At 36.3% G+C, this 23851-nt stretch overlaps 1 protein-coding gene across 2 annotated transcripts in view; it reads right to left on the reverse strand.

The window, feature by feature from the left end:
• Window positions 1-6394: 6394 nt before the first annotated feature.
• LOC145997167 (glycine receptor subunit alpha-4-like) overlaps window positions 6395-23851 on the reverse strand; it is a 286186-nt gene continuing 268729 nt past the window's right edge. The window contains exons 10-11 of one of the 2 annotated variants that reach the window (XM_083133850.1): window positions 18843-18960; window positions 6395-9018 (exon numbers count right to left, since the gene is read on the reverse strand). In XM_083133850.1, the coding sequence (XP_082989976.1) occupies window positions 8815-9018; window positions 18843-18960 (322 nt within the window). In that variant the 3' untranslated portion in view covers window positions 6395-8814. The remainder of the gene's footprint in view (window positions 9019-18842; window positions 18961-23851) is intronic. The other variant, XM_083133851.1, reaches the window with a different exon arrangement.

A 23851-nucleotide genomic window follows, 5' to 3' on the forward strand; every position in this document is an offset into this window, starting at 1 on the left:
CCTGGTTCTCCCCCACCGGAGATGGGATCTCGGGGTCTCTAGCATGGTAGTCAGATAATCTAAGGACTAAGATACCACCTAAATTATTAAAAGTTTCAATCAGATTATCTCTGTCTTGTAATTTATTTTACAACAGTTCAGTTGCTTTCAAATTGATCTAATGTTCACGAAACAGCATAGATCACTGTGATCCATTCAAAATTATATATAGAATAGAGATATTTCAGCGTTTTAATGTGCTGCTGGACCATTGGTTTATCTCATCAAAGGCTTTTTCAAAAATATGTCTAATTTGGAAAAGCCTCTAAGATATTCCAAAGTCTGTAAAATGTCATCCGTTTGGAATTTCTTGTAGAGCATTCAAGTGTGTGGGTCAAGTTTCACTGTAATAGTTTGTGGCACTATAAGCATTTCTGTTCTAGAAACTGATGAATGGAAACCATATGAAGAATATTCATAATTTTCATACACAAACTACCACTTACAAGGAACAGGGTAGCTTCAATGCATTTAATTATTTTTCATTTAGTCCTCGTGCAAAATATTTACCGTATCTTCCAAATAATCTTTAGTGGTGAGGATATTATTACCGTCACAATTTTTGTGTATAAATACGAATGAGGGAAACAACATTTTCATGCATTTCACACAGCATTTTTACAACATCCAAAAGTTTGCATCATTATTCAAATAGCCTTCAAAAAATACACTGTGGCCCAAACAAAACTATACCTGAACATTATTATCATCTTTGTTTGGGCCACCCTATGTGTTCCCATTTAATATATCACTACAAACTAGCTGCTTCTAGGTTTCTTGTTTTTGCTTTGTGTCTGTCAATTTCCTGCAAATTAGCTTCCGTTATATGCATGTTGTTGATTGGTGATAAAAGAAAGTCAACATGCTGAAATCGGAAGCGGAACTTTCTTTGCTCAGAATACCTGTCAACAGTGGTGTTACATAAACGTAACAGGGTACAATGTCTTGTCTTGTCGAAGGAAATAGAAGTAATTGTGTTTGATTGGTGCAACGTGCACGGCACAAGTAAATGGTACTCACTTTAGCCAGTATAGGTGACAAAGAAGAGGCAGTAAAGGAAAATTCTTTATTGTGGTATGATGTTCCTATTTAAAATTAATTATTGTGAATACTGCATGGCGGGGAATGTTTTCTATTAATGTGCAATATATATATATATATATATATATACTGTCAAGGTTAGGTTTATCACACATTGTATAATTGAGTATGTACTTCCACGTTGGTGTTTTCATTGTTATCAGATTAATTTGAAAGAGCTACTGCCTTCATTAGCGCAGGTTGTGTCATATAGGACAGAGTTGATAACATGTTACAGCTTTTACTTCCATTTGGCAGTAGCAGTTGGGAATATGGAACTTCACCTACACAATTAATACTATTACTTTTATTATTGATATGATATGTAAATTCACACATTTCTACTGATATATTTTAGAAGGAGGTTCATTCTAGCATCTCACCTTCAAAGATAATTGAAAAGTTGTTCTTTTTAGTTAACCCTGCATTAGGTATGCAATTTTCTGTAACATACTGTCACCCAACCTTTAAACTGTCTTTTAAAGCCTGATATATTCTGCGAACTATACTGCCAGTGGCATACATATATACATGGTGGCACGGAGCTGATTGACACATTTCAAATGGTCATAGGTAATATATGGAAACAGGGAAAATAAGCAAAACCGTCTATAAATACATCCAAGTATGCTATTTGTAACTTACAGTTATAAGCTTATTTTTAAAAAAAACTACATTGGGCAGATGTCCTCCGTTTACATCAATGCTGTTGCAAGCGTGTCTGGATATTGCGTCCATAGGACCTTATCAACAGCAGCAACTCCCGTCAACAATGGCTTGTTTGAGTTTTTGAATAGTCATGGTACGTTGCTTCAAATTTCTTCACCTAAAGTCATATGGTATTCCGAGACCGTACATGTCCATGTCGACCAACATTGAACTGTCGTCTAAAGACACACTGCACTCCTGTCACAGACTTAGTTTTTTAATAACTGTGTAGCACTTTGTTTCATTGCAACTGACTACATATGAAATGGCATTCTCTCCTCTACCGTTCCCTTTCCTGTGAATCTCCCAGTGCAATATTCAAATTTGAAATGTGTCAGTCAGCTCCAGGCTACCCTGTATATACGTATGTATAGAGATTGTCATAAAATTTGAAGTTGTTGGACTTCTATTTTGTTGTACTTGGTGTTTTATTTCTGTTATATGTAATTAATATATAATAAATACATACAATAAATTAGAATTCTTGAGCTAAACCAGGTCAAATTTTCAGAATATGCCACTGTATACAGAATGTTCTTTCTTTGTCTTTGATCTAAGTTCGGCTGTGTAGTTTTGCTGCACTTCTAAGCAACGTAATATTATAAAGTTGTCAGTTCCATGCGTGGGTGACAGTTGTTACCCATGTGCCTGAATATACGTAACAACTGAAAAAGTATCATGTTTACTTTCATCACTAACACACACTTACATGTTCCCCCATTCCTCACTAACCCATCTCTGTGCAACATCAGAATCTACTGTGTGATCTGTCTTTAGATGCTCTGATGTCCTTGTCACTTATGACACTGGTCACCCACACACGTAATGGAGGGTTAAGAATTAAGATGTGCATTGATATTAGTGGTACTGGTTTTTTCCAAACTTGTAGCAGTTTAGCAATCTGTTTCACAAGCAGATAGTGTAACGTACTTAATCCGTAACACCCTTTCAAATTTTCTTTGACATCCTGTCGTCACTCTGAAGTCAATATTGAACACGCATGCTATAAGTAAGCAAGTTTAATTTTGTGGCACAGTATCTCTTTGAGGGTCAAGAAGCTTTTGTTTTCGTGATGTGCTATCAATGCTTCAATTGTTATGGTAAGTATTAGCTGGCTTTTGCACTTAGCTCCACAATTGATCTAACAATGCAGAGTTACGATGACTTTGAGATTCCCAGTGGGGACCAATCTGGAACCACTCGCACCAAAGAGAAGTGCTAACCAATCGCCTTAGTGGGGATACATATAAGTAAGTAATATGCATTATGTGTACACATCCTGAATTTGATAGACTTTAAGAGTAGACTCTGCCCGTGTCCGAAAGGTGCAAGACCATACTTGAAGCGAGCATCCTCCGAGAACGGTCTCACAATGCGGTCTTGAAGCTGTGGACTGGAAGCAAAAGGTCTTTCGAATTGCACTTCGACTACAGCGCCAAATATGATCAGTAGATAAAGCTGAGAACACATTGTTTTCCCAGCATTTTCTTATACATAAATTTCCTCACATTAGAAGAACTTCAACCAACAACTTGTTGGCTTTTTTACCTCGGTGATTTCAAACAAATGAACAACGAGTGCAGGAGTCACATGATCAAGCCTGCAACAATCCATGCTCTGTGCTGTGGTCTCGATTGCTCACGTACTTGGAGCTTTCGAATTGCACTAGGTGTCAACTTCTGTCAAAACCATTCAAGTCTGCTGTTTGTACCTTTCAGCCTCTGTTTGGTATAATTAATATTCCTTTTTCTCTTTTCCGTATTCATTCTGCTTATAATAATGATTGTTAAGTTTTGGCATCTACAATATCTCAAGTTTCGCCACTTTTTTTGATGGGTGGATTCTGTTCAGTGTGGTTGAGGGATTCTCATTCAAACTAAGTGCAACTAGATTTGTATGCATATTAATAAATAATTTGTTATTACTTTAATGAACTTGACTGGATAAAAACCAGCAGAAGGAGCATTTCTTTCTTAAACAAAAATTAATAACTAATTTTGAACAATTTAAGTGCAAATGAATGTCACACAACTTGACTGCCCTGTCTTTGAAAAATAGTAAATTATATTTATGTACAACTCAGTTAAATATTTCTGCATTATGCTGTGTACTAATCTTTCTCTCGTCCTTTATTTACTAATTAAATGACTCAGAGTAGAAAATTATTTTCATAAAGTAGTTGGGTGCAATTGTGTTGAGATAAAATGATTGCGTTAGTCTTTTTTTTTTTTTTTTTTTTTTTGCATTCTGTTCATCATAGGCAGACTACATGTAAATTGTTATACTTTAACTGTACTAAGGCAACAATTACAGGTAAAGTTTCATCTATCTTTATGTGTATAGTATAATATATTGTTGTATTATTAATGTTTGGCTTAATAACAAAAGACATTATATATGTATATACATAACATTACAAGTTAACATTGAAATGTAAAATTTTCATAAACTTTTATCATTTATTGTATAGGTACTTGTATGAATTTAATTGTGAAAATGCTATTTATTTATTGTAGTTTCTTAATAAAATGTAGTTGTTGACATATTAACTGTTTATAGAAAGTGTAACAACATATAGTTGTTTGAATGATGTGGTGCTTCTTTTTTCTATAAATAAAATTTCAATTCAAGAATAGAAATTACTATACATTTGGACAGTGAATATTACAGGAGCCTAAAGCAATACAGCATGTTTGTAATTGCTTGTAAATTGTGATAACCAATAAAGAAACAATTTAGAGCAATTTTTAAACAAGTGATCTATTTTTTTGTTTCCTATATGATCTGGTATGTACACGTACTTCTTTTTTCCAATCAGGAAACCCGCCACAAATATTTGGTCATGTGCTTTGATGAAGGAAGTGAACAGTGGTGGCGATTAGCGAGTGCAAGGAGGCAGTTGCCCCCCACTTTTTTGCCACTTTTGCTCCCGCGCTATTCTAAACCTTACCTCATATGTATCAAGAGAGAGTAATCTGTTGTTGCCCCACCCAGTTTTGGAACCCAATCGCCGACACTGGAAGTGAATATATCTTTCAGAATTCGTACAAAATTTGAATGCTTTGTACTGGAGTGCATAGTGCCCACAGGGAAATTTGGTGGTGGGATCATTATGGACTGAGGGTGTTTTCACATACTACAGGGTGTCTACCAGTCAATAAAAACTAAAGAAATCAAGAAGTCAATAAAAAGTCAAGAAACCATACTTGTGGTCAAAAATATTTGCTGTCACTATGACTTGACTGATTTATTTTATTTGACTTCACTTTTCTGCCTTTTTTGGCTAATCGTGAAAATGAGGATGAATGGTAGTAAGATAAGATGGATGAAGGGACAATATAAGGATGAAAACACCAGCCTTGCATAAAATTATACTGGTTGTGAGTCCAGACGACACGAGCCTTGCTAGGCGGCCAAATGTAGTCCAGGATGCATCATTAGATAAAGAAAGCAAGTGCAATACTCTTGTTAAATACAGCTTTAGTTTTCATCTCAACTGGCCTTAAATAAATATGTATTATCTTGATTGCTAATTTCAAACTTTACCTAAGTAGGGGTCGAATAAATAAAGGTTAAGAAAAATTTAAAAAGTCTAGGATTTTCGATTTTGGTAGACACTCTGTAGTATAACGTGGCACATTGGTGTTTGTTCATGGCCATTGTACTTGCAATCATACTGTACAAATCTAAACAAGAAGATGCCCGCAACATTATGCCGATTTTACAGAATGAGCCCCTGTTACTAGCAGGATGGCAATGCCAGGTGTAATTTTGCTACCGTTTGAGGTGGTATCAAGACAACAACACTTGAACTGGCCTGCTCAGAGCCCTGACCTCAATCCCATTGAACACATTTGGAATGAGTTGGACCTGCGAGTGAGGTCTCGGGAGATACAGCCAACGTACATTGCCCACCTGTACTTTTGCAACATGAATGGTGAAATATTCCAGAGGACACCCTCCACAATCTAGTCAAGAACTTGCCTCGAAGAGTGGCTGTTGTTATAGCAGCAAGAGATCGCACAACCAGGTTTGACAGAGCACGGACCCCAGATAAACATTTCCATTGACTTCCAATGGAATAATTACAAACCAGAAGTGTCCATGACTGTTCAATGGCACATTACGATTATGAATATCAGTAATGATGAAGGAAACTAATGAAATGTTTAGTATTAAAAGTTATAAAATTAGTTTTACAGTTAATTTTTGCTGCAAACAACTTACACAATGGTCATTAATTATCATAAAAATAAATATGTGAAGACTTACATCTGTTTTATTTATGTCTCATACATAATATAAATCTTCATATATTAATATTATTAGTACAAAACAAAAAATAAGATGCAGCAAAACACTGAAATCTTAAAAGTGCAATTATAAATGACAAATTGCAATGAAGTGTGGATTTTCTAAATTTGATATGCAACAAAGCTTAGCTTCCTTGACTTGAGGTGATTCCACAAAATTCATTTCACCTTAGCATCCAGGGAAGACATCTGGCTGGAAAGAGGGTTGCCAAATGTAGCTCTTCCCAATGTTAAAATTTTAAGGCTAACAATTTATGTGTTGAAAGTAACTGTTGATAACATTATTTCTACTGTAAAAAGTAACTCTGTTTTATGTGCAAATACTTACTTTTAAAAGTAGCTAGTTACAGTTAGAATCCCTCAAAAAGTAATTACTTCCAAATGCTGGTAATATTGATACACGGTATACAGTAGAATGAACTATGAACCACAATTCAGTATTCCCACAATATTTTCATTACACTTTTTTCTTCATAATACACACTTTCATTTAATCAAGCTAAGCAGGTAAGGCCCACTATTTTTAGTGAATATTAATATTATTAGCAGTTTATTGTAATTGCATTGAGCATCTGTTTTATTGTACAGGGTGCCTGAGAAGTCCTCACACCCCTAAATGATGATAGTACATATTATATATGTCACATTTATTTAGTTTAACATATGTGCCTATTTATTTACATCATAACTTACTTGCGAATTTTACATTATATTACAATACATCGTTTGCCCTGTGCACTGTCATTTGATTAGTAGCCATTCCTCAACATCGTAACTACGTCCGCTCACATCAGCCCTGTGTGCAACAACTGACACGAACTCAAGTGAGCATTCCTTGTGACGTTCAGAGCAGGGATGCCAACCATGAAAACGGAATTATTCCTAAGCAACCAAATACCAGGCAATTTTCGACAGTCACAACAGGATACATACAAGAAGGTGTACAGGGACTTCTTGGACACCCTGTAGATAACACTGGCACTGCAGGAAGATAAAACCACACACACATTGAGAGAATGATAAATTACATTTATTTGTATATTGTATGAACAAACAATGATCCTGGAAATGACAATGTACCAGAACAATTCATAAATACATTTGAACAATAGTGAATACAGCTGTTCCCACACTTTCTTTATTGAAGCATATATGTCATGTAGTACTGCAGCACATAAAAAAACATGTTACAAAATATATAAACATAATAAGTTTCCATCTGCATGTAAAATCAATACAGTCTTTAAAACATTCATCACCAGAAAATAAGTTAAACACTGCAGGTACCTGAGAATCATACTCCTAATTTATATGTTTTTGGGTAAAGTACATTAGAGATAGAGATTGAGTAGGGGTGTGATGTGTATTTAAGCATTGTAAGCAATGTTTACAAATAAAGAAAATAATATCTAATTCTGCATGTAATCATACAGGGTGAAATGTTATGTATTCAAATGTTGTGCCTGAATCACACAAGGCTAGATTTCCTATGGAATTTTCCAGTTAGACTTGGACTAGTTGTGTAGTACTTGCTCATCTGCTAGTTTTCACCTCATGCAATACATGTGATCTCAGGATCTTGTCTCTATATGTTATTGATAATGTAAAACAGTTAATGTTGAGTTGATACCACTTTGAATCAATACCAGTACTCTTAGTGATTCCCACCAATCGCAATGCTTGAAAATTGTAACGATTAAAAGATGTTCAAAATATTTATTGATATTAGTGTGTAAGTATTACAGGCTAATTATATGCATCAATTTACCAATAGTTTTGCATTAAAATATTTAAGAATTACATCAGAAAATATGTGTTATGTAATCACAAAGTCCCGTTTCTGCACAAAACTTGTGCAAAATAAATTAATAATTAGGCTTCACAAAAGTCTCACATGGCATTTTTGTGGACCCTCATGAAATACCAAAATTCTGGAAAAAAATATTGGCACGCATCGATAAATAAATTCCAACCAATACTTTCCAATACCGATACATCGGCATTGGTATCGGCTCATCCCTAAATACAGTACAATATACTTCATGAATATAAATTAGCAATTATATTGAAGTAAATAATCATTGGTAACTTGATTTCAGGCAAATCTTAAGTAAAACTGTGTAAACACTGAAATCCATTCACAACCAATTGTGTTGTGCATAATATTATACTATAGTTTGTACAGTGGAATCCATGAGTATTACTGTGCAAATTGTCCATCACCATGTTTGTGCACTTTAGTTGACTGAATAAGAGCTTCAAGAATTAAAAGAAAACTCAAAACAAGCTGTTGACAACGTTTGCACCAGCATACATAAAAATCCATCGTGTAAAAACACACAGGATGCAAGAGAAAAATTAATGAATATAGTCATGGACAATTTGTGCAGTAATACTCATGGATCCAACTGTAAATGTATATGCATAATCTTTTCATACTTACACATAAGTAATCATCATTGTGTGGAAACATTGAAGAGACAAACATAATAAATAAATACTCAGCAAGCATACAAAATAGTAAATACACTTGATCAGGAACTTTCAGGAGGAAACCAAGTTGAGCACTTTGTTTAAAATTCTTTTCAGTGAGTGAGAGCATAAAAAATTACCTAAAATTTAAGTATGTATGTAAAGTTCCAAGTTTCCCATAGGAAACTTTTTCTTCTTGTGGTTACGTCCTGTTAACAAGCAGCCATGGCCAGTAAAATATATTGAAGACAACAAATGCAAGTGGAATTAATATGGCACTACCATATTCCACTGCCTTCAGAGTTCGTTTGGTGGGTCCTTCTTTCCATAAGACGTCATCCGAGCCGAAAGTACATTGACCGTTAACAGGTACAGGGACAGTTGATTCCATATCACCATCCGTGTTCTGTGAAATGCATGACAATGCGTAAAATTACTTCATGATCTGCAATGATAAATGATCTAGCATTTTCAATAACTATGTTTAATAGAAATATACAGGGTATCTATAAAAGAACTCCGGGGTTTTAAACAATCATAATGAGAAAATGGTATTAGATAACTCGGGTTAGTTAATTACTTTGAAATCAGTAGCTCATCAAGTTTTATTCACGCCATTTGGAGTTTATTCCAACAAAGGTTCGCAATGCTGCACGGTGTTGACCTTGAAGTGGCCGAGCCGAACCCAGTCAGTGCAGTTCAGTGCAATGGAGACGCCGCCACAGAAGGTGCAGTGTGTGATAAGGGTTGTAGAAACTGGATCTGTTATTACTGTACAGCAGAATTTTCGACGTCAGTATGGTGGTGTTTAGCCTTTGGGCAAAACCATTCGTCAATGGCTTAAGGCATTTAAAGAAACTGGAAGTGTGGATTGCACGGCCTCCAAGAAGTCCGGACCTTACTCCCTTATACTTTTTCCTATGGGGACATGTGAAGAACATGGTTTATGCGGAGAAAATTCAAGATGTCAACCATCTAAGGCAAAGAATTATCGCATCTGTGGCAACCATCACCCCAGACATGCTGGCCAGGACGTGGCAAGGAGTTGATTATCGTTTGGATGTGTGCCGTGCTAGAAACGGGGCATACATTGGAATTTACTAAATTGTAAACAAAACTTGATAACATTACCTTCAAAAATATGTATTTACTTTTTCCTGAGTTTCAGTTTTTAATAAAATATTTAGCTTCAAAACCCAGGAGTTATTTTATAGATACCCTGTATTTAAGGCATGGTTGGCCCTTTTAGCCGATGCCAGCAAAGCAATTTTTGAAATCTTACCTTTTGAAAATCTGCTACAATATCCAAAGTTGAAAAAATTGTCTTCTCAGAATTCCTTCTAGAACATTCATGTAAATGTTTGTGTGGTTTGCTTTTGCTGATGTCTAGATACCAATACTTTAAAAAAACTCAATATGCTGACCAAGGCAGAAATTTATTTTATTATAAAACATAAACTAAACGTAACGTTTCAACCTTCTAGCAAGGTCTTCTTCAGACTATGTACCAAGTACAAATGTAACAAGGTACAATAAAGGACGATATATATACACAAAAATAACTCCCCTCTAAACTATTAGAAAGTTGTTTTCCTGGAACATTCCAGCAGGTGGCCTTCCTTTGTCAACTGTAGTTTCACCTGACAGGCTATGTAGCTAAACATTTTCTTTCATCTGGAAGGTGGTTGGACTCTTTTATCTCACGCTCTTTTTCCTTTTTCTTCATTCTTCTTTCTCCTTCTCTCCTCTTTCTCCCTTGTCCTTTCCACTCTTTCTAACACCTTCTTCCATTCTTTATTTATCATCAGTCCCCCATTCCAGTTCATTGTGTCTTCTTCACCTTTCTTCTCTATTTCCTTGGCCTCCTTCCAATTTCTCACTAGTATTCTCTTCTCCCCTCCTATCTGCTTAGCCTCATCCCACTCTATGTCATGTCCTGTTTCTCTCGTGTGTTTAAATATCGCATTTCTCTCTTCTCTCTTAAGTCGTACATCATCCCTATGTTGTTTCAACCTGTCTTTCAGCCTCTATTTCGTTTCTCCTATGTACACACACTGACATTCTTTACATTTCACTTCGTAGATAATCCCTTCCTCTTCCTCTTCTCTGTTTTCCTTTTTCTTGTTTGCATTCTTCGCTATTCTTAAGATGCTTCTCCCTCCCTTCCTGTAAGTTTTAATGCCCGTTTTTCTAAGCACTTTGCATATCTTTTCTGTGGTCTTCCCCATACTCCTTATTCCAAACCTCCTGTCTTTTTCTTTCTCTTCCTTTTTTTCTTTTTCTTCCAATTCTCCCCTGCCACTTTTCTTCCTTCTTCTGTTTATGTCCAGTCTATCCTCCTCCTCGTAGCCATTCTTTTCCAGCTGTTTCCATTGGCTATTTATTTTGCCTTCTTTTTCACATTCTTTCGTGCATATTTTCTTGATTCTGTCCTCCATATTCTTTATAAAATTTATTTTTGTCACCTCACTTACATCACTTCTTTTGTGGCAGAATACCCCTGCTGCACACTTCTTCTGATGCCAAGCGGTTTCAATTTCTTGTCCTCTCTTCCTTTTCATCAGTATATCCAGGTAGCTTATCTTGTCTTAGAAAGGTGTTAGAAAGAGTGGAAAGGACAAGAGAGAAAGAGGAGAGAAGAAGGGAAAAGAGCGTGAGATAAAGAGTCCAACCACCTTCCAGATGAAAGAAAATGTTTAGCTACATAGCCTGTCAGGTGAAACTACAGTTGACAAGGGAAGGCCACCTGCTGGAATGTTCCAGGAAAACAACTTTCTAATAGTCTGGAGGGGAGTTATTTTTGTGTGTATATATACAACCTTAGTGACAATGAAGTTCGACCAGTCACAAATATAGGAGTGCGTTGTGAAAGAAGGAGAACACATGCATATGCTGAACATATTTTATTCAGCAGGCTACATGGAACAAAGGAAAACATAAATTTCCGCTGCAACGCAGCAATGTATGGTGTCCACACAAAATAAAACATTTTCGTCCATCTACACGTGACATTGAAGCTCGACCACTGTTAGAGGGGATCCTGTTTACCATGGTGTGATGCCGCCCCGTCGGCGAATAACTGTGGCAATGCATCGGGGCATGCTGCGGACGAGTCGTTCAAGGTATTCCACATCGATGCGGTGCCATTCCTCCTGCAGGCAGGCGATAAGAGCAGCCACTGTCGTGGGTCCCCTCTGTTGCACACGTCGCTTAAGAACACGCCACACATTCTCAATGGGCGAGAGGTCGGGACTCGATGGTGGCCATGGCAGAGTTCCCACGTGATGGCGAGTCAACCATTCTCTTGTCAGCCACGCTGTATGAGGCCTGGCATTGTCATGTTGAAAGATGAGACGCCGCCTGTGGAACAGGTGCCTTCGCACTGTTGGAAGATGCCGCTCCAGTATGCGTGTATAGGCGTGTGCATTCACAATGCCCTCACAGACGTGTAGTGGGCCAACCCCAGATGCCGTCATGCATCCCCATACCATCACTGACGCAGGTTTCTGTACCCGACGTGCATAACATTTTGCTTCATTCTGTTCCTCCTTCCGACAAATGACTGTTTTCCGTATTTTCCCGTACACAACATTGAAAATGGATTCGTCCGTCCACAAAACCCTGTTCCACTGCCGAAATGTCCATCCCCGGTACATTCGTGCCCACCGTAGTCGATTGCCTTTGTTCAACATGGAAAGGAAGGGTTTACGTTTCGCCTCGTACACTCGGTAACCGCATCGCTGTAGGTAACAGCGAATGGTTCTGGTTGACACTTCAATGTGAAAGCGTTCTCGAGTCCACAGTCGTAATTTGGCCACAGAAACATGATTGTTGGTCTGGATATAGCACCTAAATATCCGTAGGTCACGCACGCTCAGCAGGCGTTTTCGACTAGGGGCCTTACCTGGCTCTGTAGTACCTGTATTTTGGTGGTGTTTGATGATGCAGTGGACGGTTGACTTGGGTAAGTTCTGTTGGCGCCCTATTTCCCGTTCACTGAGTCCATCCCGTTGCAACTCCACCACTCTTCTCCTCACGGTGTTGTCAATAGGTTTGCCCCTGGCCATGGTGATGATGCACTGCGGTTCCTCTGTGCACAGCACGAGCTTATATATGGCGGACTCCCTTATCGTGTCCGTGACGTCATGCTTCCGTCGAATGCGCCACTATCTGGAATTTTCCGTATGGGTCTGGTGCCTGGTCGAAGTTCAATGTCACGCGTATAGTTCCCCGTTTTCGTTCTTTACGTGACCTTGGGTGCAACATGCTGGGATCACGATTCTTGCCTGCTCACACGCCTCCTCTTACACACATGCGTCACTTCTGCGGGTCACCCATTCCACCGCCTATGCCTCTAACTAACTAACTAACTAACTCCCTAGCCTTCTTAAACCCGAAGGTTCATGGCTGCAGCAACACAGGCCTTCCATCTTTCCCTATCTTGAGCAAGTTCTATACACTCTTTTCCATCCCTACCGATTTCCCTTAGGTCCATCTCAACGTTGTCCCTCCATCTTCGTCTTGGCCTTCCTACAGGTCTCTTACCATCAGGTTTACCAACAAGAATCCTGTAAACTCCTCTTTCCTCTCCCATTCGTGCCACATGGCCTGCCCACCTAAGTCTTCTTGATTTAATTATTCTAATAATATCTGGACATGAATACAAATTATGTAGTTCTAAATTATGTAACCTTCTCCACTCACCTGTCTCCTCATCCCTTTTAGGTCCAAAGATTTTCCTAAGGATCTTATTTTCAAATACTCTCAATTTATGTTCCTCTTTCAATGTAAGGGACCAAGTTTCACATCCATATAATACTACAGGCAAAATTACGGTTTTGTATATTTTAACTTTTAGTTTCTTAGATATTAAATGAGAAGACAAAAGTTTATGAAGAGAGAAGTAACATGCATTTCCTGAATTAAGCCTACTTTTTATTTCCTCTTTAATATAATTTTCATTTGTTAATATTACTCCTAAGTATTTGAATTTGGAAACTGGTTCAAACGAGTTGTTATCAATAATTAGATTTTGATTATTACCTAACACTTGGTTTCGGCCTGTAAGCATATATTTAGTTTTCTCTTTGTTAACTTCCAAACCTATCTCTTTAGCAGTTTTGAAAAATATTTTAGCATTATTCTTAATTGTAATCACATCATCCCCTAGTAAGTCTACATCATCTGCATATGCTAACAACTGAGTCACACCATTTAATTTTAGTCCTTCTTTAGTTTCTTTTACCTTCCTAAAAGCATATTCTAAGGCAAAATTAAAGAGCAATGGAGATAATGCATCTCCTTGTTTTAACCCATCATGAATTGTAAATTTGTCAGACATATTAATACCCACACGAATTTTACTTTCTGTTTCACTGGTGCATATTTTTATCATACTAACAAGCTTCTTAGGTATTCCAAACTCTACTAATATATTATATAATTTATCTCTTTTGACCGAATCATATGCTTTTTTGAAATCAATGAATAGCTGATGGACATTTTGATTATATTCCCACTTTTTTTCAAGTGTCTGTCTGATGTGAAAAATTTGATCTGTAGTTGATCTGTTACGTTTAAATCCACATTGATAATCACCTATAATTTCATTAGCATATGGGGTTAATCTTGTTAAAAGAATGTTAGACAATATTTTGTATGTTGTTGAGAGTAGAGAAATTCCACGGTAATTATTGCAGTTCATTTTATCACCTTTTTTAAACACAGGAACAATTATGGATTCTTTCCACTGTTGAGGAATTTCTTCTTTATTCCATATTAAACAAATTAATTTATGAATTTGACATATTAATGAATTTTCACCATATTTAATTAACTCAGCTGGTATTAAATCAATGCCAGGTGCTTTGTTATTCTTTAGCCTTTTAATAGCATCTATAACTTCAGTCAAGTTAGGTTCTGGAACTAAAGGTTTTGCTGTGTGTACTTCATTTACTTCTGATTTATCTCCTACATGGACATTTAAAAGGTCATTAAAGTAGTTCTTCCATCTATTTAGAATATCGCTTGGGTCAGCTAGAAAATCACCGTCTTTATCTTTTATCAAGTTTACTTTAGGTTGCCACCCCTTTCTAAACTCATTTACACCTTTATATAGATCTCTGATATTTTTATTTTTGCTGTTTGTTTCAATTTCGTTAATTTTGCTTTTCAAGTAATCTCTTTTTTTACTTCTAAACGTGCGGTTAACTTCTCGCTTTATTCTATTATAATTGTTTAGATTTGTATCATTAGAGTTATTTAACCACCTAAGTCTAGCCTGATTTCTTATTTCTATTAGATTATGACATTCATTATCAAACCATGGCTTACTTTTTCTTAGTTTATGGTATCCTATACTTTCTTTAGCTGCTGATTCTATTGCATTACGTATGTGCTCCCAATTCTTATTTACATCTGTTTCATTTATATTTTCATCATCATTTAAATCCTGCAAAACATCAAATCTATTTGACAGTTTAATTTGGTAATCTTTCTTAATTCTTTCATCAGTAAACTTTCCTGTATCAAATTTTAGAACTTTTAGATTTTGTTGCTTATGATTTATCACTGAGAGTCTTTCTCTTAATTTAGCAATTACTAAATAATGGTCACTGGCACAGTCAGCACCTCTATGTGTACGAACGTCAATTATACTAGTATGCCTTCTCTTATCAATGAGAATATGATCTATGTGATTATGAGTTTTACCATCTGGAGAAGACCAGGTATATTTATGGATATCTTTATGTTTAAAAGTGGTACTTTTCACAATTAAATTCTTTGAGGTTGCAAAAGTAATCAATCTTATACCATTCTCATTACTTAATTCATGAAGACTTTCTTTACCAATCGTGGGTTTAAATGTCTCTTCTTTGCCAATCTGTGCATTACAGTCACCTAACAGAATTTTCATATCATACTGAGAAAATTTATCAAAGACCTGTTCTAACTCTGTATAAAAATCATCTTTAGTATTATCATCTTTATCTTCCGTTGGTGCATGTATGTTTATTAAAATAATTTTACACCACCTACCCTGTAAAACTGCATATGATATCCTATCATTAATAAATTCTACTGTTTTAAGAGCCGAGATAATTCTATTATTTATGAAAAAGCCTGTTCCAAAATTATGATTTTCAGTACCACCATAGAAAAAAGTATAATTTTTAGTTTTACAATTCCCTTCTCCTGGCCACCTAACTTCCTGGACAGCTACTACATCTAATTTATACTTAACTATCTCATTAACTGTACACTGAAATGTCCCAGGCCGGTAAAGGCTCAGAACATTCCAGGTGCCTAATTTAATATTCTTATTCCTAACGTAGATCTTATCCTTAGTCCAGGGACCTCCCAAAGTAGTCCCCACCCGGAGATCCGAACGGGGGACTATTTTACCTCCGGAATATTTTACCTTGGGAACATCCATGGCCTTATATTGCTGTTTCTTGACATTTTTTTTTTTACAGTGCAGAGTTGTCAGCTCTACGCCTAACCCCCAATATGAATGGAGGAACTACTACACAAGACAAACACAAACACATTAGACAGCACAATTACTACACAAGATGAACACAAACACATTTGACAGCACAACTACTACACAAGACACACGCAAACACATCACAACTATAACACAATATAAACACAAACACACCACAACTACTACACAATATAAACATAAACAAACTACACACCACAACTACTACACAAGACAAACACAAACAAATTAGACAGCACAACTACTATGCAAGACAAAACAAACATACTAGACAGCACAACTACTACACAAGACAATCCCAACCACACTAGACAGCACACCTACTACTACTATGCCTCTGTGCATTTAATCATGTATTCCTTTCTGGTCGAACTTCATTGTCACCAAGGTTGTATATCATCCTTTTTTGTACCTTGTTTCAGTTGTACTTGGTACAGAGTCTGAAGAAGACCTTGCAAGAATGTTGAAACGTTACGTTTAGTTTATGTTTTATAATAAAATAAATTTCTGCCTTGGTCAGCATATTGAGTTTTTCATATCATGGAAACAAGGCTTAATGGTGTTACAATACTTTAATAGGCCTATGTAGCCATGAAGCTATTGCAAAAATCTAGACAACAGTGAAATGAAACCACACGAAGATTCACATGAATATTCTAGAATGGTGGTTCTCAAACTTTTTTCTCATTGTACCCCTTTAGTCGTAACTAAACGTCTAATGTACCCCTGCCATAGGTTTTGTGAATTTGTTTTGGCTGGCTGATCGGTGGGAAGTTTTTGATATTTTGGAGGCATTTATCTGGAATAGAGCAATAGGGTATGTGGAAAGATTGTAAATCCTACATTTATTGTTTTATTGTGTGTTCCTACTTTTTTATATATATATATAATTATAATCTTTATAATTAGTTAGAAAAATACAAATGTGAAACATATGTATGTTAAGAAGTACATATATAAAGAAACTAATTTTCATATATAATTTCCAGATTTATTGAAGAAAAAGTAAAGAACAAAAATAAGTTTGTAAACCAACTGTGAAGCACAATTTTGGAGTTTTCTTAATTGTAAATCCTCAGTTTCTAGTGAGAAGGATGCGCCTGTCACAGTTTCTTGATATCTATCTGGTTGTGCACTTTAAACTTTCAAACGGAGATTTGGCTCAAAATTTAGTCCATTATAGATTTATAATGAGTATTTTATTTAAAAAAATATGTGAAGCAAATATAAGAGTGTCAGTGACAAAATCAGCCTTATTTTCCTGTTGAATTTTAAAGCTATGAAGTCTGCTCTACACACCTGCAGAAAAAATGTTGTCGTGTGGGTATTCTCGACATTTATTTTCCGAGCTGTTTGCGTACCCCCTTCAAGTCGTTAATGTACCCATGGAGGTACACGTGCCACAGTTTGAGAACCACTGTTCTAGAATACATCATTTTTCAAGTTTGAATATCATAGCAGTTTTTCGAAAAGTGAGGAAATTTTGAAAATGGCATCGCTGCTATTGGCCAAAGGTCCAACTTAGCCTTAAACCAGAAACCTTTATGTTGCATTGGGCCTTTGTAGACAAGGTCACCCAATGAAGTAAGACTTGAAGCTTTCCTAGTGACGAATGATGAAAAGATTCTCTTGGGCTATCGACCAGGTGAGTTATGGAAAAGATTCCAAGCTTTCGAGAGCTAACGACACACTCATCTTCAGGGTAGAAGTGTCTTTTCATTGGGTGATGCATATAACCATGCTCAATTCACTTTCTGCAGTGGAGCAAATTCAGATTATGTATTCCAGTACTCCTAATGGATATAAGAATGCTGCAGAGACAGAATAGGTAAAACAATAAAAAAAAATATTCAGTGCAGAAGCATTGAAATTTAATATCTGAGAAAATACAATATTTTTATCATTAATTTAATTACTTTTTAACCCCTTAAGTGCATAGTTTGCACATGTCAAATCTTTCCCGTAGTTGGTAATTTTATAAATACAAGTCCTCATTACTCTCCAAAAGTGAGTCTTCTATACTCGAAGAAGATAGATAGATGACAAACTTACTGCTTTGAGCCATTGTGGAAAAATGCAAGACTTCAAAAGCAAGAAGACAAGTGTCCCGAGTTTGAATCCCAGCCTGGCATGGGTGTTCTTTGTGATTGCCCATCATCATCATTAGCCAAAATTGGCAGAAAAGTTATATAAAATAATGTAATTCAATCAAGCAAGCAAGCAAGCATCTCATGTGGCTCTTGAATTGAAATGTACAGTGGGAACCATTAATTTTCTCTTACATCCTGTGTGTTTTTATTTGATGGATTTTTATGTATGCTGGTGCAGAAGTTGTCAGCAGCTTGTTTTGAGTTTTCTTTTAATTCTTGAAGCTCGTATTGGACTAAATAAAATGGATGAACATGGTTATGGACAATTTGCATGGTAATACTCATGGATCCAACTGTACCTTGGCTCCAAGTGCAAGATGAACAGAGCTGGCAGTGTGCCAATGTGGAAGCAGTGTCTCCATCTTCTGGTGATTATGGCACATTAAATACTTGAGAGCTTGTGAAGAGTGGCATCTCATGATGGAAATGCGAACTAACTCAATAATGAAAGAAGCTGATCAATAGCTCGTCATATGCAAGAGATATTAGCCAAAAAAATATGGAGGATGGATATATCCATTGGACCCACAGCAGATAACAAGTGGGGCTAAGTACTATAGCAAGTATACTTACAGGCTTGTTGGCTTGAAACGATGTTTCAGATGTTAAACTGCGAAACCTTCCTCTTTCATTGACTACTGCATTTGGAGTGTCGGCATCCTTAGCCTTCTTCTTCAGGATTTGGTCTATCCTAAATGACACAAGGGGTAAACATTTTGAATAGATAAGAGGTATGACCAAGTGGAACAGACTTGTCTGTACATCAGTTATCACTAAACCATATAGGTCAAACAAAAATTGCCTTCATCGATGAGCATAATTGTTTGCTTTTTCTTTTGTCAACTTCATCTACTCATTATGTATTCATATTGTTGCAATTGACCTAAAGAAACAGAAAAACTATATAGTTACTAAAATGCGAACAAACAAGGATGGACACTGCTCCATGCCTATGGTTCAGTATTAGAAATCCAAACATGATATTCTGGCTAAATGCTACTTATACTGTATTTCTAAACTATCTTTTTCACTACCTACCAACCCATGCGGTACAAATCTCCAAAGGATATCCATTGGATATACACAATGGATATCCATTGGACATCCATAAGATATCCACATCTGCATATCTATTGGATGCCCATGGGATCTCCATTTCAGAATATGAACTGGATGTCCATGAGATATCCAATCCTGGATATTCAGTATATGCCTACTTGTTACCCAAGAATTGACCTTAATACTGTATGTATATTATGGCCGCAGTGGATCAGTCGGTAACACGTATGACTACCATGCTAAAGGTCCCGGGTTCGATCCCCGGCCGGTTCAAATCCAGGAACTTTTCTAACGTTGGAAGTGGCCCTGGTGCCCACCCAGCATCGAATGACATGGGTACCTGGGGGAAACCCTGGGGGGTAAAGGCAGTCAGGGGCGTGATGCTGATCACATCACCCCCACTCACGATCGGATCAAGAAAGTGTGGGGCGTTACCCAAAAAAAACCTATATGCCTTCATGGCATGGTGCTAAGCACAGGGGAAAACTTTACTTTTTTTTTACTGTATGTATATTGGTATCTTTGGAAAGAGTAACTCATAGTATCTAGTCATCCACCTATAGGGGCTATCCACCGGAAGGAAGTGCCTTCGTGCGGATGCCATCCTTGTAGCACAACAACTTCCAGTTAGTAGGCTCACAACATGCCGCTAAAGGGAGTTGAGATTGTGTCATGTCTGAAAGGAACAAATGGGTGTGTACAAGGAGGATGTAAACTACGATCAGGGCTAAATAATCTTTCACGGAGCTCTCTTCATCCATTTCCTCGAGATCTAGGTGCCAAAATAATTGCATTCAAGCTGTCAGGCGTGAAAATTGGAAGCCCATTAGCAGGAGTAAACTCTGCAGTAATGACAACGGATGTGCAGGAACCCAAAAAGTCAGGACCTGAAAAAAAAAATCCTGTTCCGATCCAGACTTCGGAAAAAAATTATAGACAGAGTTTAAAAGTAGTTTATTCCCTACATATTTTTTTTTTTTTGTACTAAATGTCCGAAATTTATTTGAAATTAGCAGTTTTTATTCCAGAAATGCAAAATGAATCATCACCCGAGGGTGAAATTGTATGTATAATTAACATTTTTTTTGTATCGGGTAATGTTGAATATTTTCCGCTCCTATAATCTCCCAATTTAGTCGGGAAATAACATTATTTTCCCCATTTTGAACGTCAGGACTTAAAAAATACCCCATCCTGTTTCCTTCCCAACCAAAAATTTTGCATCTAAGAAACCCCTTGCACTTCATTAAAGGTAGAAGAGAAAGCATTCAAATCTCGGATTTTCTCTCTGCTTTAGTGATATGAGCAAAAATATTACCTTTTCACTTCAAAAGATGCTCGGTCGTAGTCAGATAGGTTACACGTTACGTTCTTGAATTACATACAAACTGTATTAAATTTATGTGTAACCAGATTTTTTTTCGTGTGTGTGTGTGTGTGTGTGTAACCAGAGGAAATATTTTTTTGTGTAACCAGAAAATTAAGTGTGGGTACCATTATGAATTTTCGTCTTTTGCAATGGAAATCTGTTCAACATTGATAGAGAAGAGGTCCTAGGTTTGAACACCATGCTCAGGCAATGGTGTGTCATTGAGTTTGTCCCATCATTAATTTTTCCAGTTTATTATTCATCTTCATCGTCATGTTTAACACAAATAGCAGAAAATTGACTTAAAATAACAAGGAGCGTTTTGTATTTCTGCTTTCAAACGGGAACGAAACCAGCAAGTGTACGTTACCGCACCCCTCTGACTCGCCCTGACTGAAGAAAGAAGAAAAAGAGCCCATTTTTCAGTTTTTTATATGTCCATACATCTCGCACTTTTTCACTTAAAATATAAATGTATGCATCCAAAGATTTACATGCTTTAAGCACTCTCACTCGTCGCTCTGTAGGAAAATTACTTTCTATTAAATATGTCGGCTACAAATATCGCCAATGCAATGACGATCAGCAAATGGATCTCATCCTGGAATAATGCCGTATTACTAGGGTTACCAGACATCCGGATTTTCCATGACATGTCGTACATTTTAGCCTTATGTCCGGCGTCCGGGAGGAATTTGAAAAATATCATAAATATCCTACATTTTGAGCGTCACATAATATTAATTAGGAAAATACGTAACAGATAAAAGTCATGCAAATTACACGTCTATGGACTGCGCTTCCAAACTCAATAGTGAAATTTATTTTGATTCAGTCATTGCACAAAAAGAATGAGGTTTGTCCTACTATTAAACAAACTGGAAAACGGAAGCAATTAATGAACAAACTCTTGGGACCACTCTCTGATAACGTCACTGTTCAATGCCTGAGCAGAATTTCTTGCCTTAGGGTTTATACTGATAGAACAAGGTGTTGCCCATTCTTACTCAATATTCAATATAATTTGATTGTAAAGCAGGAGTAAAGAGAACAAAGTTATTCAGGGTGTCTGCCAGTCAAGAAAGTCATGGAAGTCAAGAAAAAGTAAACAAATTAACAAGTAGGTCAAGAAGTCAATAAAAAGGCAACAAATTATTCTTGTGGTCAATAATTTTTGCTATTGATTGGTTGATTTAGTTTATTTTACTTCACTTTTTTCTGTCCCATCAGCTAATCGCGAAGATGAGGATGAATGATGGTAAGATAAGATGGATGAATGGATAATCATAAACAGACATAATCCATAATAAACATAATCATAATCCAGATGCCAAAGCCTCGCTTGTCTGCCAAACACAGTTCAGGGTGCATTAATACGAAATAGCAGATGTAATTCTCTTCTTAAATTCAGCTTCACTTTTCATCTTAACTGGCCCTTTGGTAGGGATTTTCATTAAATAAATATTTATTTTCTTAATTACTAATTTCCAACTTTACCTAAGTAGGATCTAGAAAAGTCCAGAAAAAGTCAAGATTTCTGGATGTATTATTTTGGTAGACATCCTGTTATTGAACTAAAAACTACCCAAGATGAAATCATTTTAAATTACAGTAATTGCTGAATATTTGTTTGCCATTACAGGTCATAATTCAAATGTTGAGAGAGTACTTTCATTATCATCAGCACAACAGACTCACGAGAGAATTATTTTTTCATAAAGTCTGTAAAATGTTTGGTAGTGGTCCCTATAATTTCGACGAGTTTGACTGTCCACTCTAACATCAATATATAGTTTGACAAAACCTGAAATTTTGATAAAAATTGTCTCCTCTGAGAAGTACCACTTAAATCAAGTAGTAAGAGGTGCATTGATTAGTATGATTGCAAGTTTTGAAATATTGCATTTAAACATTCGTTGGGAAATAATTTTTTTAAAAACTGAAAAGGGTCATTTTTCAACTATTTCCTAACGTGTTCTATAGAAATATGTATTATTTATTGAGAATGTGTTGCATCCTACATTTTGACTTAATGTCCTACATTTTTTGACAGCATGTCCTACATTTCCCTTACAGCGATCTGGTAACCATACGTATTACTTCCTAGTTTCTCATCCAATTGATATGCAAATGCCTCTACTTTGCCCTGATATATCTTATTCTCCTCGTCATCAAGTGCTTTTATATGATCCATTTCATCTGGTATATAAAATGAGAAGAAAGGCCACAAGTACGCACTTGAATTACCCAGCTGCCGTGAACCGGAAGTTGTTGTGCTACAGTTCCACAATCGATTGTGCCGTTCGATGTGTTTTTGTTTACTCGTGGATAGCCCTATATGTTAGGACTCAATTCTGTGATACAGTCTTAAATCATAACTCAGAAATATATCACCCAAAGGCATAGTGTCATGTGTAGGCTCATTTTCTGATCCTGCGAGTCATGCTTGGCCTCTACTACAGCAAAAGTTCCTTAGCTTCAAGTCTTTGTGTCTATCTCACCATGCCAGTTTGCATTGTACAAGTTGTGCTGTTTGCACGTGGTCATGCAGAATAATATCAAAATAAGTACATACTCTACTTATCATGAATATGCCTGTGAATATACAATATTTTTTGGATGTGTAAACGTTGATAAACATCTGGATGTAGGACAACAATGTACATGTTGTTCCAGCTGTTTTTGAAGTAACTTAAAACTAAAAGTATTTTGAAATATCATACGTGTGGTGTAGTTATATGTTTATTTAGAAGAATTGAATGATTTCAGGAAAATTATAATTCTATTAAGGCCATTTAGTTGTAGGCCTTGAACAATTGCGACTGCCTTTCTGACATTGATATGCTACAACCTAAATGATATTTCGTTTCTTCGAAAAATGGAAATGGTTGTGGAAAAAGGACCAGTTTTGCCAACTACTAGGGATTTTTCTTCAGGTTTCAATATCATAAGTGTTGGTTGGATCAATATGCAACTGTGTATTGTCAACAGTTACACTTGCATTTTTTGGAACACTCGTATTCTTGTGCAAGGACTTCATAAAAACTATTTTGATATGGATAAAAAGTCAAGATTCCTGGATAGTGTGTCTTATTTTTGTGGGTTTGTTTACGTTTGTGTCCTTCCCTTTACATAGGGGTATATATTTTTGAAC

The sequence above is a fragment of the Lepisma saccharinum genome, chromosome 13 (genome assembly GCF_977018435.1).
Source record: "Lepisma saccharinum chromosome 13, izLepSacc3.1, whole genome shotgun sequence".
In the NCBI taxonomy this organism is placed as follows: domain Eukaryota; kingdom Metazoa; phylum Arthropoda; class Insecta; order Zygentoma; family Lepismatidae; genus Lepisma; species Lepisma saccharinum.